Here is a 19977-nt window from a genome sequence, read left to right as displayed (position 1 = left end):
AAATAATTCATACATATTATCTTACGTTGATATATGGCTCTCCAAAATGTGTGTGGGCCTATGCATGTGCTGTCCTACGTATTTCTGTAGTCTACATTTTGTTGGCTCACCACTCCTGCCTCTTAGAACTTTCACTTTTATATGCTTCAAATTCTCGGTTCCTTTGTATTTGCAGAATATGCCTAACTTCCTCTTTAATTTTGTTGAATTCAGATGTCTTAGTCTGTCTATGATTGGAAAAAGTTAACAGTTAGTTCTAGTTTTTATTTTATTGGTTGAAAAGTTGATTTACTCTGATGAACAGTATGTGATCAACAATTGAGGTGTTTTTTTAAAACATTAATTTCTGTCTTTTTTCCTTTTTTTTATTCAAACATCTTCATTTTTAAAAAATTTCTTGTTACTTATCCCATTCAAGGTAAGTCTTTTTATTTATTTGATTACTTTTCTTTCACTGTTATCTTTTTTATTAAACCCACGAGCCTGTCTTGGCCTCATATTCTAAGTTGCATTGAAGTTGTCCTAAGAAATAAGAAACTGAAAATGGAATATTCCATACATTTGATTTTGGTGGTATTACGATTTCAAGTTTTCCAAAGGGTGCATGAAATAAAGTTATTTGTGGAAATTATTTCGCCAGTGTTTGTGTCAGACTGTGAAATGACAGGAATTGAAAATGGGCAGGGGTTTTGGTATGTGGAACTAGAAGAATGTGTTGTTTTTCCAAATCTTGAGTCGTTAAAATCTTTTTTAGTTTAAACTGTCTTATGCATAATTTGATCAAAAACAAAACTAAACAATTTGATCAGGATATATAATGTATTTGAGGTTTCACTGCTGAGAATATAATGTATTTTAACTTTATTGTCAATTTGCTTTCTAAGATATGCAAATGATTCTATATATCTGGAAATAAATATCTTGTTAATACATTAACTTTGTTGTCAAATCATTTTATCAACATATATATATATATATATATATATATATATATAATATCTAATTATGTATGTTATGACTTTAATATAATATGATTGGATAAAGTTAAATTGTGCGTTAAACTATTTGTTGAATTATTAACTAGATAAAGGGCTCATTATATGTTCTAATTTATTTTTGTAACAAAAACATAGAACTTTAATTTAGATTCTCAGTGATTTTTATTTTTTTTTTGATTGTCAGTGATGTTAGTAATATATTTAGTTATATGAACATATAGAATGGAAGTAAAAGAGTGAAAAAAAGATTGGTAATGACGAAGAGGAAAATGAATATAAGAAGAGTAGTGATGATGATGAAGAGAATTTTGAGAATGTAAAGGGTAGTGACAATGAGGAAGATGATATACAGGATGAAGAGGTTGAAAATTAAAACAATGATACAAATTAAAATATAGCAAGAGTCAAATATAAGTATAATGGATTTAACATAGGGAGATGTCATGAATTTAGAGTCTGCAAGTGAGAATGATGCTTATATATTTTATTTTCATAGATAACTTTAGCCCTTACAATAAGAAGAAACTACGACACTATTTCAAATAGAACATATTTAAAATACTAAAATAAAATAAATTTTCATTCTCATCCTATAGTGTTATTTACTATATTAAGAAAAAATATTATTGACTATCTAATATGATAACTTATGTAAAGAAAATTCCACGGAATAATAATTTTTGTTGAGTTTAATAGTTAACACTTGCGTGTAAAGTAAAAGAAGCAAAACATTTTACTTTGTTGTTTAATTATAAATGGCTTTTAATATGATTTTTAAGGTTATTATTTAAAACTTAACAAAAATATTTGTGAACTATAAGAATGTTTTTTTCACGTTTTCTGTATATTTGTTCCTTTTTATGATATAAAATGAGGGAGTAGAAATTAATAATTTATAATCCATTTTATTTCATTATTTCTATTAAACTTTGAATTAATAGCTGTTTTTATTATTGTACATGAGCCAGATTCGGTCCTGTTAACTGAACTTAAGATAGTGAAGACAATGGTTGGCTCTAGCAAAAGCATAAGAGTCTTTGATATTGGGCCACATAAATGTGTTTATTATGGTATATTATAAAGGTTATTTTAAAGTGATGATTATGTTTAGGCAAATATTTAGCTAAGCATGTATAGGAAAAAAAATGAGATTCTTTTGTCAAGTGTAAATTAATTTATAGTTTTTTAAAATTCTTTTTTAACTGTTTGTATATAGGTAATAATGTAAATGGGTTAAAATATTTAAATTAATCTTGCTGAATGTTTGATCAATTTATTTAACCAAATAAATGAACTCAAACTTAGAACTATTTAAGTGAGTCAAATTCCGAAATATGATATACAATTACACATAAATTACCTTTTTAGAATATAAAGTTGGACGACAAGAATATACTTTTATAGAGAAAACATAAAATAAATACCTAAAGTAAAATCAAGTTGCATATACAAATTTACAAATCCCACCCATAGGATTACTATATATAACAAGCTGTTAGCATGATTGGTTTTGTTTCAGAAATTTAATTGGGATAGATTAAAATATATAGTTTCTTTTATATTGTCATCTACCATATATTATTTCTTGATATCCAGTCGATAGATATAATAATATATATATATATATATATACATTATTATACATTACATAACATTGAAACTAATCTATCAATTAGGCATGATTTGTCCTCGACCCACATGGGTCAAAGTAAAAAAAATAAATCATAGAATAAAAGAAATTACATAAAACAAAATTTATAATGTTAATGCGTACTAACCTATGTATCATTTTCTAAACTAAAAATTCATATTTAAAAATAAAAATGAAACAAATTATTGTACTTATGAAAAATATTTACTTCATTCAAATACAAATTTATTACGGGTAGAGTTGACTTGGATTTAAGGGTAGAGTTGAATTAGATTTAAGGGTAGAGTTGAATTAGATTTAAGTCAAGTTAAGTCAAATTAATGTCATGTTAAACTGATAAGGATATTAGGTCAGATTGAGTTAGATCGATTATAGGCCAGATCAAGACAGATCAAATTTAGGTCAGTCACATTATATTTAACCCAAGTTATGCCACGTCAGATTGAGCACATACTGGGACAAGTTAGATCAGACTAAATTTAGATTGGGCAATTTCACACAAGTCACGTCAAACTTAAGCCTAAGTATGTTGAGTCAGAATGAGCTAGTTGGGTAGAGTCCAAGTCAAGTAGGTCGGGTTAGGTTGGGCCAATGTTAGGTTGGGTCCAAGTCATGTCAAGGAAGATCAAGTCCATGGCATGTTGAGTCAAGTTGGGCCCAAGTTAGGTTGAGTCGAGTTAGGCACACTTCAGCTCAAGTCAAGTCGAATACATTTCAAATTGAGACGAGTAGAGCTCACGTCGAGACGATTCAAGTGGACCCATGTTAGGACTAATTGAGTTGAGCCTATGTTAGGTCAAGTACACTTAAAGTCACCTCGCGCTACAAGAAAATAATCAAATTGCAACTAATTTTAGAGATCAAAATAATTAGTTACTATTATATTAAATTAGAGACCATTTTATAGACTAAAAAGATCATTGGTATCTAAAGTAATTTCTATTATTAATAAAATTTTATAAAGTAGTTTTAAATTGAGATCTAATCATTAAATACAAATTTTTTAGTTACTAATATTTTAAATTATAAATTAGTATCTAAAAGAGGAACAAATAAAAAAAATAAGAAATAATGTAATTTTATCAAAGGAAATATAATTACTAATATCTCTCTCTCTAACTCCAATAACAAAACAATTATACTTTTTTTTGGAAATAGAAAAAATAGCTATTAGGAGAACATTAAAGGAGGAATTATTTTCCTATCAAACACTAAAGTAAAGCAGTAGAAAAGAAAATGAATTATTTTGTTTTGTCTTACTAAGAAAATAATATGTTTATTTTGTAACAAGAAAAGTAAACACCTAAGTAAATTTTTCTTTATATGGGACTTCTCTTCTCACATTCTTCCATTTGAAATTTTTTATTAATTTAATCAAATATTCACATCATACTTTATTTTTTGTCATTCATGTTATTTCTTTTTCAATAGGTCACAATCAAATCAAACCCATATAAATTTGTCTATGTTAATCACCTTTGTCATAAAATCTGATAGGTTTTTATTGGTGTGATTTTTTTTTAATGTCCACACATTCCTCATCTACTACTTCATTAAAAAAAATTATTAAATAAAAACTCATTTTAAAAACCAAAATAATTAGTTATTATTTCATTAAATTAGAGACCATTTTATAAATTAAAACAATATTATTAATAAAAATTTATAAAATAGTTTCTAAATGGGTATCTAACCCCTTAGCTACCAATGTTTTAGCTACTTACCACTTTATATTCTAAATTAATATTTATTAGTCTTTTAAAGACTAATTTAGAATCTAAAATATTAGTAACTAAAACCTAGGTAGTTAATTTAAATACCAATTTAAAAATTATTTTATAATTATTTATTAATAATAAAAACCACTTTAGATATCAATAATTTTTTAGTCTCTAAATTGATATCTAATTTAGTTAATATAGTGACTAATTATTTCTGATATCTAAATTTGATTGTTATTTAATAATTTTCTTGTAGTGCTTCTCGAATAAAGTGATAGTATCTATATGCTTTTATTATGGAAAGAAAGAAAGAAAAAATTCCTTGCGCTGTGCAAGGCACTTTGATTCTTATAATATAAGACAATCTCTTGTTGCTTATGCCAAAGTTCTTTCATTAGCATTTTGAATTCATATAAAATGCTTGAATAGTTTCCATGTACTCAACTTCTATACTAGATAGAACTACAACATCTATTGTGATGCAAGAAGTAAATCTTTAACGTTACTCTGATATTGTTTTTTTCATTTGTGATTTGAAAAAAAAAATTATGAATCACAACTCTACGTGGCTTTCCCATTCACTTCAAATATTAAGTTCAATCAATAAATAAATAAAACTATTTTAACATCTATTGAGTTTTGTTGAGTCTGGGAAGGCATTTGTAATGTAGTTCCACACTCCAAATGACAATCCCTTAATGTGAGAGAAATGTGTTTGAAGATTCTATATTAATTAAATACCAAATTATAGGATATAAATATGTTGAAGATCTCACATTCACTAGAGATAAAGACATTTTATAGTATATAAGTTGGTACAAACCTCATCTTAAGTTCATTTTATGAGGTTTAGTTAGACTTAAAATTTACTTCAATATACTGCAGTGATTAGAATGATCATATATTTTTCTTTTCCAACATTTCTACTCATCTAAAAGTCTTTTGTGATAGTGATTGGGGTACATGCAAGACAATCAATAACTGATTTTAGTGTTCGATTTTGTTCATCTATGTTTTTTTTATAATATGATATTAGAGTTAATTCTATCAAAAATTTGTTGAGTTTATTATTAGGTCATCTGTTATCAGATTATTCATAATATATAATCTCACGTATAAGTAGACAAGTCTCGACGTGAGGAAGTGTTGGAGATCTTACATCAACTAGAAATAAAAATATTTCATATTTCAAAAAAGTTGAGTTAGATTTAAAATTTATTTTTTAATAAAATTTAATTTTGTAAGAATGAGTAGAGTTAATTTTGTAAGAATCCTAAGTCTGTGCTGTTTAACATTTTCTAAGAAAACAAAATAATAAAAGTGGAATGGATTTGGAGTTTGATGGAAGATGCAGCAGAAAGATGTAACTGTCGTATGCTTTGGTAACTTCAATTTTGCTATTCTCCTCAGCAACCTAATTATGACACTGTTTTCACTTTCTTCTTATAATTTATTTTTTACATATTCTTTTTATCATACATGTACGAGTATGTAATATGAAACGTTAGTATATTATTAAATATTTAAAAATGTATGTATTTATTCTGAGTTAATTTAAATTCTAATTTGCTACGGATTGCCTCACCCAAAAATAAATAAAAATGGATTAGGTTTATTTCATTTTATGGACATTGAAATTTATCTATTATTTAAAAAAAAAACTAATGAGTCATCTTAAGAATACCTAGTGAATAATTTTAATTCAATATATTGTTGTTCAAATCAAATATTTCTTAAACAAATATTAAAAAAATGTTTCAATTTTTTTCTTACCACCCAAATCCAATACTTTATGTCTTATCTAACACTTTTTTTTTCTATTTTGTTGTTAAGCAAATGACAAAATATTTAGCCTTTATCTAGCATTTAACTATCTTTCTCATTTTCTTTTTTCATTTACTTCATGTTTTGTCCATTAGTTTGGTTTACATTATCATCCGTCTTAATTTTCAATTTTTTTAACAATCATAGTTCTTTTTATTTATTTTTTTAATTGATGTCTCTTAGTGAGGTTTTCACGATGTTAACACGTATTACACGACGCTAAAGTCAATTTGGAAAGAATTGTCCAATTATAAAAAAAAAATTCCCTTGAACCTGTGATAGTTTGCAACATCTTCAAATACATACCGATTCAGAGTATGTGATATCCTTTTAGATGAGACTCGATGGTTATTTTTCTAAAATTTGTGATCAAATTCTTCACTTTGATCCTTTGCCCACAATTGATAATGTTTTCTCCATTTTTCTTAAGAAGAAGCTCAACATTGTTGGTATTGTTGATCAAGACACCCTTTTAAAATCTAGTTCAAACACCAAACTCCATGTTTATGTGGATGTTGATTAGAGATCATGCATTGATGGTAAAAAGTCCATAAATTGGTATCTTCTTAGAGAATTCTTTAATTTTATGAAAAGTAAAAAGATAGCACACTATTAGCAAATCTTTAGTTGATACAAAATCTTTAGCATCCATGTCAACATAATTAATTTGGTTAAGAATTTTGTTGGCAAATTTAAATATCACAACTCCTTATGCTATTGTTTGTGACAACAAAACAACCATACATATTGCTATCAATCAGAATTATCATAAAAGAACAAAGTCTTTTGAGATTTATTTACATTACATTTGAAAGCAAGTTGAAAAATGAGTTCTCAATCTATTTCATATCCAACAACATCATTAATTGACTGTCATCTTTGTTAACATATTTAATTTTCTATTTTAATATGGTATCAGAGCCATTTCGAGCCTATCCTAACGAGTATTTGTTGGGTTTATTAGGCCACCCGTTATCGGACCGCTATTGGATCACCCATAATATATAGTCCTACGCACGAGTTGGCAGTCTCGGCGTGAGGGGTGTGTTGTAGATCCCACATCGACTAGAGATTAGAGTTTTTCATTGTATATAAGTGGGTGCAACCCTCAACCTCATGAGCTGATTTTATGAGGTTGAGTTAGACTTAAAGTTCACTTTGTAATAATCTTCACCAAAACTTTACTTAGAATTACTTAACATCGTAAATCAAGTTGGGAATAAAAAAAAATGTGGATATTGATTTTTAGTGATTTTTTTTTTTTTGAGTTTGCTACTATACAAGTATTTATAGCCTCTATCTTGTATATAAAATAAAATCAATTTTTGCAAACTTTCTCTTTTCAATTTTTCCTTTTCTTGCTTTCTGCCGCTGATATTTCTAATACTCCCATTTTGAATTAGGGTATGTATTCATATTAGCTCATAAATAGTTTGATTTTTATCTATTGGTATAATCAGTATTGTTTTGTGTAATGATTATTTAGTTATACGATTTATTAATTAATTTTTAAAAAGGTATTTTTAACAGTGATTTGTTTGTGCTCATTTTTTATAAAGGTGACCTTTCAATAATATATAGTACAGATTCATGTATTTTTTATATTTTTGTCTAACTATTTTAAAAATAAACAGTTTTATGTTTTTTGATAAACAAATCCTATCTACTTGATAAATCACCGATTTTTTTTTAAATTACTTATTTAAAAATTATTTATCTGAATTTTAAGCAAAGTGAGTAATTGTATCATTAGTTAAGATTAGAATGACAATAAAAAACATGAGTTCTTAATATTAATTATTATTTCATTTCATTTCGCTCTGCATTTTCAAACTAAACTTAAATTTCACTTTGTCTTGTTGATTGAAGGGTAAATTTTTTGTCTTATTTCAATAAGCTAGTTCGTGATTGAAACATAGCTTTAGCCATGAAAAGGAGGAATGTCATGATCATGTATAAGGGTTAAATGGAGTCACACATTAACCATCTTTTGGTTGAGAAAAAAAAATAAAGAGAACAAGTCATCTTCAAACTCAACCTCTTCAAAGTGCACCAGTGATGATTAATTATTTTGTACCACAACATCAAAACTTGAAAACTGTCTTTTCCATCTCATGCAAATGGGTAGAAAAAAAAATCAACAAATTTCAACATTTATTGAAATATTTGGAGACCATATGCAGTATCTTAGTAACATATAGGTACCGTGACATGCATATATCATAGTTACTAACACACACTTTTTGGTGCTTTCTCTTGTTCCTTTCTTTTGGTTTTAGATCACTAGGAATAATATATAACAATGGGAGTTTGCATACATGATCGATGAGTGTGATGGGTCAGTGGGTGTAACCAACATGGCAACTTTCTCATAAAACTCTAGTCATTGAAATAATCATGAAATCAAATTGAAGAAGAAATTAGTTATGAATGAGAAAAAATTATTAAGAAAATAACTTTAAATTTTAAGTTTTTAAATAAAACACAATACAGTTGTCTAATAGTTATATGTGCAACCACAGTTATGAATCCATGGTGTTGTTTATTTTAATGGGTTTTATGCTATGTCTGTTGGAGAGATATAAATGTTTGAACAAACAGGTTTTGATAATCGAGGTAAAATTTGAAACCACAACTAACCTACAATATTGAATTTAGTTTTAGTATATGTTACATTAGCATAACAATAAAAGTATTTGTTGGTTGAAAGAAAAAAAATGTTTTGTATTTAGACGTTGAAATAGGAAATTGGTAATTTATTTGTTGGTGATTTGATGTGTTGAATGATGATATTTTTACCCTCCCTATCCCCTCTTCTTCTCTGTCTGTGTTTGCGGTGATTCTGTCCCTTACTTTTCCTGATTCTCTATTTTGTTCTCATCCATCGCACACTCATTATTCATTCATTCATTCACTTCTCTCTCTGTCACTTGCAACCCTCTAACTCCAAAAATCTAGCCTCGAAATCGGGCATCCAAAATCTTCAATTTTCACTTTACGTAATCACCCTATGTAGGACTATGCCCTATGCACCTTTTTGTCCAACCAAAACAAGCAATAAAATAAATCATAAAACCAAATTAACCATTTCATAATCATACATCTACTTTCACTGTATTTTTTTATTTACTTGGTATCATATACTTGTAACAAATGTTTTTGGCTTTCGTAAATTAGAGTCATATTATAATATAATTGAGTTCACTGTGCAGGATGCAGTGTAAACTGAAGATTAAGATGGAGTTTAAGTTGGGTTGGGTTGGGTGGAGATTGGAGCGTTGTAGTTGTACCTGCGATGCGGTTGTGTTGTGAGTAACAAAGCAACATTAACTAAACCAACATGTGGCGTCGTTTGTTCTCTTGAATCGAGGAAAAAAAGCAGGGAGCAATTCTTTCTGAGCATAGTGCCATTCATGGAGGGATCCATCTTCATGCCTCAAAATGCTCCCTCTCCATCCATTTTCCAAATCTAGCATTCTTCTTTGGATCAAACGCCATTTTTTCTCTCCTCACTCTTTCACCTCCAAACAATCACTCACTCCCACCTCTTCTTCTTCCTTCTCTTTCTCTCTCTTTCTTCCCATTTCACCTATCTCTGCACCTTGTTACCTCTTTATGCAAACCGTTAAAGTTAAACTTCTTCTCTGACTAGCTGCTTCCCTTCTCTCTGTCTCTTAAGAGGGTTTGCTTCAGTCTCACAGAAATCAGGTTGGTCTTTTCTGCTTCTTTTACGCATACTCCTTCTCGACAGCTGTTCTTAAATATACTAATTTTGGTGGGGTTCCTGTTTTGAAACTCACTTTGGAGTTTAACTGAGTTGTTATGTACTGAAGTATTAATTTTTTTTTTCTAGTACTGGTAATGATCTTGTCAGGTACAAGGTCTTTAATGGTTCCTCAAGTGGTTGTGATTCTTCTATCTATTCTTCTAGTTTTCAGACCCAGATCTCGGTTCTACCCACCCACTGTTGCTGCTTCTCTAAAGTCTTTAATTTTGTATCGACTGTAGGCTTGTCAATTTCTTGCTTTAAACGGGTCGTTTACATTCTCTTTTGTGTTTTCTCTCCAACCCCCCTCTTCTGTATTGTTTGATTCCGAAACTTGTTGAGATGAACTTGTTCTAGTATGTTCAGCTCCTGCTTCTGGGAATGACTAGTCTTTTAGTCTACAACATCTTTGGGGTCTTAATTATAGTTTGTATTTGAAAAATTACCGAGATTCATACTAATGCACTGAATTCAATAATATCTATTGGTACAAATTTATAAACTATTGGTAGATCTGGCTAGAATATGCTGCTAACTGTTCTTGGAGTACCTTCTTTCAAAAACTTATGTCTTGACTATCCTCAATTCCTTTGGCACTTCCCCTTATCCAAAGAGCAGTTCTCTCTCTTGATCTTGTCTCTCTGTTTATATCCCATATTTTTGCATTATTCTTCAGATTATCAACCTTCTCGAGCATATTGAGTTAGTCTTCATCCCTGGTCTAATGTTCTTTCTTGCGGAGGATTCGGTAATTTTTTTTTAGTTCTTAATGCTGGATGTTCTGGTTTAATCTCTAAGTTGGTCCTAATTACACTTTCCATGTCTCCTAAGCGTGCCTTGTTTTCCATTTTTGTTATGTTGTTGAATGATTGCATTAATGGCAGCTGATTTTATTGTTACATGACAAATCAAGTTAAAAGAACTCCTGAGCTTTGATATTTTAATTTAGAGTGATAATTTGGTTGCAGGCGTTCTTGATAGATTGCCACCATGATAAAGCAAATTCTTAGCAAACTGCCGAAGAAGGTGCCAAAATCTGACTCATCAGATTCTTCAAGGAGTGATTCTAGCAATTCTACTAGTTTTGGGAATGTTTTTCAGTGTACCAATGTTGGAAGCACCATTTCAAGCAAATTAAATGTTGTGAAGAGGGTATCTTCGGTTGTTTTCCCTGCAAGCATGAGTGCTGGAGTGGAAGCAGTAGACCCGTGTCTGTCCTTCAAAGATGTTTCAAACACACAGAAGCAAAGCCTGTTCATCAGTAAGTTAAACCTTTGCTGCAAAATTTATGACATGAGTGATCCTGATAAGAGCAGTTCAGAGCAAGATCTCAAACGACAAACGCTGTTGGAGCTTGTTGATTTTGTTTCTTCTGGATCTGTCAAGTTCACAGAACCAGCAATCGCGGCTTTGTGTAAAATGTGTGCAACTAATTTGTTCAGGGTTTTCCCACCCAAGTTTCGAACAAGTACTGCTGGTGGAGAAACCGAAGACGAGGAACCTATGTTTGATCCTGCCTGGTCTCACTTGCAAGTTGTTTATGATCTACTCCTTCAATTCATCAACTTTAACTCTCTTGATGTGAAGGTGGCAAAAGCACATGTAGATCATGCTTTCATTTTAAGATTACTTGACCTTTTTGATTCTGAGGACCCCAGAGAAAGAGATTGCTTGAAAACAATTCTTCACAGAATCTATGGGAAATTCATGGTTCATAGGCCTTTCACACGGAAATCTGTTAGCAACATCATCTACCGGTTTGTTTTTGAGACCGAGCGGCATAACGGAATAGCAGAGATGCTGGAGATTTTTGGGAGTGTGATTAGTGGATTTGCCTTGCCATTGAAGGAAGAGCATAAGATATTTTTGTGGAGGGCTTTAATTCCTTTGCACAAACCTAAATCTGTTGGCATTTATCACCAGCAGTTAACATATTGTGTTGTACAGTTCATAGACAAGGATCAAAGACTTGCTAGCTCAGTGATAAAGGGACTATTGAAGTACTGGCCAGTAACAAATAGCCAAAAGGAGCTCATGTTCATCAGTGAGTTGGAAGAGATTTTGGAAATGACTAGCATGGCTGAGTTCCAGAAGATCATGGTCCCCCTCTTTCGACGAATGGCTCAATGTCTTAACAGTTCTCACTATCAGGTAGTTTTTTCTACATTGGTTCTGTTGTTAACCATGGTTTCCAAAATTCCAGTTAATCACCGAGTCCTATAGTTGTGCTAAACAGATAAAATGGTTGTTTTATAATATAATTGATTGAGGCATTTTTTACGAGAGTCATTTGAATCATGTCATGCAACATGGTTTTGTTGGTATGATTGTGCACTTATAGTGATGCTTTAATAATTCAGGTGGCAGAACGAGCACACTTGCTATGGAACAATGAGCACATTCTGAATCTGATAACGCAAAACCGACAGGTGATTTTGCCTCTAGTGTTCTCAGCAATTGTACATAATGCTCAAAGTCACTGGAACCAAGCAGTGCTGAACCTGACTCAGAACATAAGGAAGATGCTGTCTCAGATGGACGAGGAACTGGTAGCAGCATGCCAACGCAGAACTGAGGAGGAAGATTCAGTTGCAAGTGCTGCAGCTGAGAGGAGAAGAGTAACATGGGAACGCCTAGAAGCTGCTGCTAGTGTCCAATCTTCTTCTATGGGTGGTGGTGGTGATGTTTTAGTCCCAGTGAAATCTGCTACATGCTCAGTGGCATGCTAAGCTAATTAACTGGTTTGAGTTATGATATGATATTATGATGATGATGATGATTATGTAAGCCTAATTAAGGTTCTAATTAATTACATAATAGTGGTGTGGTTCTTGAGTTTTTATTTATTTGTGCCATTTTATTGTTGGCACAATAGGGTATGCATGAATGTTTGTATGTATACAAATGCATACTTACTAGGCTAAAAAAAATTGTGGTGACTGAGGGAAGGGTGCTGCATAATGCTTAATGGTGAGAAAGATGGTTATTTGAATTGAGAAAAGAAAGTAGGCAGTGATACTGTAGTATTATTATATTACTATTATCATTGTTTTGTTGTTAGGAGCAGAAGAGAGCAGAGAAAGCATAGCAGAGAGAGCAGGTGTGGGGGTGTGTGTGTCGGTGGCTTATTCGTGCGTGCAATTATTTGCAGTGTCAGCACCGTAACCCTCACTCTTTATTCACTTTTCTCACTTCCTGGACCCCACCTTAGTCCCTTCTCTGCAACACTCTATTCTTCACCCTCTCTCCCTATAATGCCATGTGAAAACCAAAAAACTTGCATCTATCTTCACCACTCACTCTTTCAACGCCATATACTTCAACAACAACAACAAAAACAGAGGTTATACTGCTTTTAAATTAAGACTGAATTTGGTTTATGATTTATTCTTCTTTAAAAGGATGTATAATTTTAAGCAATTCATTTATTTTTATAAGATTTCAATCTAGTGGTTAAATTGATATGATTTAGTATTTGGAACAATAATTAAACAAAGGGAGTTATAATAAATGAGTCACCCACATGACACTCATTACTTAACAAAGGCAAAAAGATTGACCTCTTTGGTGGGGAATGATGTAAACCTCTACTTTAACACATACAAAGTCTAAACACGAATTGTAAGATTCAAATTCTTTAAGACGTGCTTAGTTAAAGTACTTTATTTTTTATGCATCATTCTAAAATTTCAACCTTATGTTAATCTCTTCCTGAAATATTTATACCAAAATTATTAGTGTTTTGTGTGTATTTTAGTGCAATAAAATAACACGTTTCATAGCTATCTGCATAAAAAAAAATGGAACAAAACTAGTCCAGGTATTTCATTGTGATGGTAAGCAAGTAATTAATGGGATATGTGCATATCTTACTTACCTACTGCAAGCAACCAACCTCAAAAAGTAGTTTACTTTAGATTTAATGCGTTCACCCTTTACACACCACTGTTATCAGTCTCTTCTTTGGTTTGGACTAATCAATATTCAACTCTCTTTTTCAATAATTAATGTCATCACTTTTGCATCACATATATCAAAGTTTAAGACTTCAAGGATTCACAATTTAAGATCACTTTTTCTGCCATACATAAGTTCTTCACATTTGGGATTTGGTATATACAAGTTTCTTTGAATAGTGTAATTAATTATGTTCATAATATTTCCATGAGCACTTCAAAGTCAAAGAGCATCCTACATTCAAAAAAGGAAGAGAAACTGAACAGAGATATTAATTGAATGGCAGTTGGAAGAGAGGAAACTTAGTTGATAAGTAAAAACAAAATGAAAAAAACATATGACTTGGTTGGTTACTGCCCTAACCAACTGTCCAAGCCCCTGATGCTATACCAGATAAATTGCTTCAGGGTTTAATATTCTATATAGTGTATGCTTTCAATGGTGCATGATTTCACCTTCAAGGTTGAATTTCTTCAACAACACAATAAGGGGAAAAAATGTATGCACCTCCACAGTACCAAGACATAAGTTATGTGGAACATGTTCGCAGACGCCACGAAGAAAAGGGATGCCTTTACGCTTGGTTTGTATAGTTATCATTGTTGCTTTTGTTGTTAAATTTTTTGTTATTATTAGTGTTGTCACTCTAGCACACAGATGATTCAATTTTCATGATGTTGCACTCTTTGTTCTGGACACTTCATAATTTCCTTTTCCTTTCACAGTGTGTACTATTAGAATGAATGAAGCATCAATTTTATTTTGTTTTTGCTGTCATTTGTTGACTGGTGGGGATTTTCATTGGGATTTGCAATTGCAGTTTATTTGCCTTGTGCTGCTGCTTCTGCTGCTACGAGACCTGTGAGTGCTGTTTGGATGTGTTATGTTGCTGCTGCCCCTAGATAAGGGTGATCATCGCCTGCACCAGTCCTATGATAAAAATGTGATCATACTCCCTTCTGTGTGTATCTATCTAAACTAATAATTACAAATGAAGATGAAACTTTCTGAATGTGTTACTTTTGACTTATGGTTGTGATAAGGTTTCTTTGCAAAATGACTTTATGATGAAGGAGGCATAGACCTAACAAGTACCATTTTTCAGTTTTTCCATGCTGAATATTTTAATTTAGCGCAAGTTACTCTGGTGATAATGTAATGGTTAAATGAAGAATAAAGTATGAACATTTTGGGGACCCTTTATCGTGTTATGTTGTCGGCAAAAGACATGGTGATTCTAGAGCAGAGTGATGAACTGGAGCCCTCTTGGGGTCCAAATTTGAACAGGCATGGTATTCAACAGTTTCTATGAGTTCAGCTTTGAATTTCTATTTAATAGCGGCCAAACTATGTTTATTTGTTTTTTTACCAAAGTAAAAGTAAAAAGAAGTTAATGAATATTTCATTTAAACCAGTGATATACATATTTTATAGAAATAAATATTTTATAATATATAAATGCAAGTAAATTTTATTTTATAAATTAATTTTATAAAATTAAAATAAATTTAAAATTTACTTTTTACTTAACATGGTAAGAATTTATTTAGCTTATGAAATCACTTAATATCAATAAATGTATAATCAGTTACATCAATAAATGTATAATCAGTTACATCAATAAATGTCTTTATATATTTAATAAAATTAAACCAACTTCAAACTTCAATTTTGACTCTTCAGTCAGGACATTACTGTTGAAAACTAATTAACTTGTAAATGTAGTTGGAGGAAGTACATATATGGGTGCGTTTGTTTCTTGGTTTCAGTTTTTCAAAATTAAATTTTAGAAATTAAGAGTAAGAAAAGAAGATGAAAAATAGGATTTGCAAATCAATAAAAAAAATGGAGAAGTTCTGTCTTTTTTGTAATTTTGAAAATTAAAAAGGAGATAAATTATGAAATAATTTTAAAAGATTACTCTTATGAAACGTTTTAAATTTCTATTTTTTATAAAAGGTAAGAATCTACTTTCACTGATAAGTACGGGAAGTGGTGAGGAGGTTTGAAATTTGAAGTGAGGTGCATGAAATAAATGAAAAGAATCTATTTTATTACTAAAAAAAATTTCAGAGTGTATTTGTATCACAGAATTTAATATGAAAAAGGAATGAAAATTTTGGATTTAGGGGAGGTGATCCACTTTGATTAAAAGGGACTCTTCCTATATAGGTTCTTCTTCTCTGTCACTTTCATACACAGAAAATATTTTTTTTTATTCTTTTTTACCATCTCTATTAGTTTTTAGATTATGAAATTTGAACACCCATTTAAAAAAAAAATTTCAATAATCCAAAAGTTTAAAAAACTTCCAAATTATGTAATTTGAAAATTAATCATACATATGAAAAAAGTTTTTGAATTATGTAATCCAAAAATTAATTATGAATTTAAAAAATAAAAACTTTTGAATTACTAATCCAGAATATTGCAGAAAAATATTTTTAAAAATATAAAAGTTGATGGAGGTGAGAGAGAATATATGGAGGTTAAAAAAGAAACAACCTTAAAAGGAAGTGGAATTTAGAAGGAAGTAAAGGTGAAGGCCCCAAATTTCTATTAGATTTTGTTATTTATTATTTCTCCAAATTACCCTTTTCAGCCAAATAATAACTTGAGTGCTTTCTTATTTTCTTTTTATGTCAACGAGTCAATACCAAAATACCTTATTATTTCGTGCATTAAATTTATTTAATTAATTATACTTAAATTCATTATATTAAAGATATAATTGATTATCTCATTTACTTAATTACGCTATGTGCAATCCTATTAAATAAGATATAATGACTAATTATAATCGATTTTATAAATTCAATCAAAAATTAGTTAACTGGAAATAATTTACGTATTTCTATTTAATTTAGATGTAAGAGCAATTAAAAAAATTAACCACCATTTCTTTTTTTTTTAATTCAATTATATATATATTATAAACTTTACTACTTTTTTTTTCACTCTTTCTTTTTAAACAAACAATCACTAATCATTTTCTTTTCTTTCTTTTTACTCTCTTCCACGTTACATCACCCCATTTAAACTAAGGCTAAAAAATGAGATTCTAAATGTTTTGCAAAATGTAATATGCAAAAGAAAAAGAAAATAAGGAGAATGTTATAATTAGGAGAAGAGTAAAAAATTCTCGTTCTAGAGAGCTTGTTCTGAAAAACTCGTTTTAGAAAATGCATTATGGAAGGTATTTTATATGTTCCAGAAAGTTTGTTTTGGAAATCTTGTTCCAAAAACCTTGTTCTAAAATGTATCTTATAAGTTTCAAAATAAAATTTCTAGAAATTTTATTTCTAAAATCTTATCCTATTTAAAAAAAAATGTTATATAATGTATTTTATGAATTTTAGAGTGTTTTGGAAAAAATTTAGAAAAGGTAATTCATAAGTCACTTTAAAGAAGAGTAAAATGGTCGTTTTCTAAAATTGCGGGGTTACATGTTCAAAATAGGAGTGCAAGAAGTAAAAGCCTTTGGAGTGATGGAATGCTAGGTGGACTGTTTCTTCCTGCACCTCCATATCTTCTTCTGCCACCTTCATACACAACATGAAAATACATTTTTTTCCTTCTTGTGTCACCTCCATAAAGTAGTTTCTAGATTATGTAATTCGGAAACTCTTTGAAAAAAGACTTTCGGATTACATAATCTGAAAGTTAAATAAGACTTTCAGATTATGTAATCCAGAGAATAATCATGCATCTGAAAAATGACTTCCGGATTAGATAATCCAGTAGCTAATTACAAATTTAAAAAATGACTTTCGGATTACGTAATCCAAAATATTATAAAGGGGCATTTTGGGAAATTTGAAAACTTATGGAGGTAAGAGAAGAAGGTATGGAGGTGGCAGGAAGAAACAGTCTGCTAGGTGACTTCTCTTATGAAAATTGGTTGCTTCTTCCTGCACCTCCATATATTCTTCTCCCACCTCCATAAATTTTCAAATTTCCAAAAATACCTCTCTGTAATATTCCGGATTACTTAATCCAGAAGTTTTTTTCAAGTTCGTAATTAGCTTCTGGATTATATAATCCGGAAGTCTTTTTTCAGATGCATGATTAGATTCCGGATTATGTAATCCGAAAGTCTTTTTTAGTTTCTGGATTACATAATCCAGAAGTCTTTTTTCAAATGTGTGTCCGGATTACATAATTCAAAAGCTGCTCTATGAGGGTGATATAAAAAGGTTAAAAAGATATTTTTATGTTGGGGTGACAGAAGAACTTATGGAAGTGGAGGAAGAAGGTAACAGAAGAACCTTGAAAATTGCGAGAAAATATGACTCTAAACAAAAGTCCACTTTATTTGTACTCGAAATACTACATGTGACAGCAATTAAGAAGTTTTGTGTCCCTAAATATCAATTTTTTTTATTACTGACTGTCATTGGATAACTCACTTCTCAACTTTCAACCCGTATTCATTTCTTTTGTCTCTTTCAATTTCTATAATTCATTTAATCTACACAAAATCATTTTCCATTCATTCATTACTTTTTTTCCTTTTTCATTCCACAACTTTTATATCATATCATCCAGGCAAAGTGCTAAATAACTTTCAACCGCTAAAAATATATTAACCATGATTCTTTGACTGTGCACGACAAAAGATTTTAAGGAAAGGAAAGTCATTTAGGTTGCCTCAACACTTCAGAAAACACTAGAAGATATCTTGATAGCGATTCTTTATATTATTTCTTTTAAAATGGATGAAGAAATTAAGAATGAGTTGCAAATGTCTTTTGGCGAAGTCATGCATGATGTAGAGCTGTTGAATTGAAACATGAAACGCATAAGATGACTCCTGTTGGAGGCAGGTTTTTTAAAGGGACCCAACAGCTTTGTCTCAACGATATCATAAAATAGACTGTTTCTTCCTGCACCTCCATACCTTCTTCTCTCACCTCCATAAGTTTTCAAATTTCCAAAAATGCCCTTTTATAATATTCCGGATTACGTAATCCGGAAGTCATTTTTAAAATTTGTAATTAGTTACCGAATTACATAATTCGGAAGCCATTTTTCAGATGCATGATTATTCTCCGGATTACATAATCTGGAATTCTTAGGATTTAGGGTATAAGATTTAGTGGTTACGGTTCATGTAACTTTAAGTATAAAACTATCTTTTCTCAACAACATTGTTTAACTTTTTAGAATATAGATTCCTCAACTTTCTTCTTTGCTAACAACATTTATGCTCCTCTCTATCTAAGTTTTTAATTTACATTTTAGTTTTATGACTTAACATGAGTCATTTTACTGACATTAGTCTCATTTAAGGACCAAGTCAAATTTCAACTTCTATAGGGAAAGGTGACTCTAACATTTATTCTCAAAGCATATATATAATATGTTATATCTACTTTCACAATTAATTAGAACAACTATATAACATCATGTAATTCACTCCATACTTGTTAAGCAACTATTTATTCATATTTTCTAATTTGATAATATCACGTTTTATTCATCACAAATTTAAAAGCACGGTAATTGACAAACTCAATTGATCCAATAGATTATACTTGGATCCTTTAAGGTAGATATCTCAAATTCACTTAAAAATGTTACACCAAAACAAATGTTATTGTAAGAGTATTAATTAAAAAAATAACTTCAAAATCTACAATATATAATACATTAAAACATATTACACTAAGATATGTTCAATATTAAATTACACACTATATAAAAATAATCATGTATATATTTAAATGTAACTAACTTTTTATTATTTAAATGTAACTAACTTTTAGAATTAAGATAAAATCTTGATTTAGGCACCTCGACCACTTTCTTAAGATTTTTCTTTTTTAATACTTTTATCTTCATTCATTATAATATAAACACAATCTCAAAAGTTATATTTCAACTTTCAACTAAAAACTCTTAGTTATCTTTAAAGTAAACAGAAACAAATATATGCACACAAAAATAACCCCACTACTAGGATGACAAATCAAGGCGGGTCAACCGGTTAAGAAAGAATGCAATGTGGGCTTCTATTTTAACTTGGTGACTTGTTTAAGCTCACCTCGCATAATCTGT

General features: G+C 30.1%; 1 protein-coding gene across 4 annotated transcripts; it reads left to right on the top strand.

Annotated features, from left to right (window-relative positions):
- Positions 1 to 9017: 9017 nt before the first annotated feature.
- LOC137807638 (serine/threonine protein phosphatase 2A 57 kDa regulatory subunit B' kappa isoform) lies at positions 9018 to 12965 on the top strand. Of its 4 annotated transcripts, none has more exons than XM_068608366.1 (4): positions 9018 to 9206; positions 9407 to 9902; positions 10929 to 12111; positions 12321 to 12965. In XM_068608366.1, exons 3-4 carry the CDS (start codon positions 10951 to 10953, stop codon positions 12687 to 12689), a joined length of 1530 nt encoding a protein of 509 aa, XP_068464467.1. In that variant the 5' UTR covers positions 9018 to 9206; positions 9407 to 9902; positions 10929 to 10950; the 3' UTR covers positions 12690 to 12965. The 4 variants fall into 4 exon arrangements, with proteins under 4 accessions (XP_068464467.1, XP_068464468.1, XP_068464466.1 ...); XM_068608367.1 differs by having other exon boundaries at positions 9407 to 10708; XM_090299462.1 differs by having other exon boundaries at positions 9039 to 9193.
- The last annotated feature ends 7012 nt before the right edge of the window (positions 12966 to 19977 follow it).

Source organism: Phaseolus vulgaris, chromosome 3 (assembly GCF_051622355.1).
Source record: "Phaseolus vulgaris cultivar YP4 chromosome 3, ASM5162235v1, whole genome shotgun sequence".
In the NCBI taxonomy this organism is placed as follows: domain Eukaryota; kingdom Viridiplantae; phylum Streptophyta; class Magnoliopsida; order Fabales; family Fabaceae; genus Phaseolus; species Phaseolus vulgaris.
This window is presented reverse-complemented; position numbering and strand designations above follow the sequence as displayed.

Excerpts from the sequence above, each read along its gene's own strand:
- LOC137807638 (XM_068608366.1), top strand. The coding sequence starts at position 10,951 with ATGATAAAGCAAATTCTTAGCAAACTGCCGAAGAAGGTGCCAAAATCT. Across the intron at positions 12,112-12,320 it reads TTAACAGTTCTCACTATCAG|GTGGCAGAACGAGCACACTT; the intron begins GTAGTTTTTTCT and ends TTAATAATTCAG.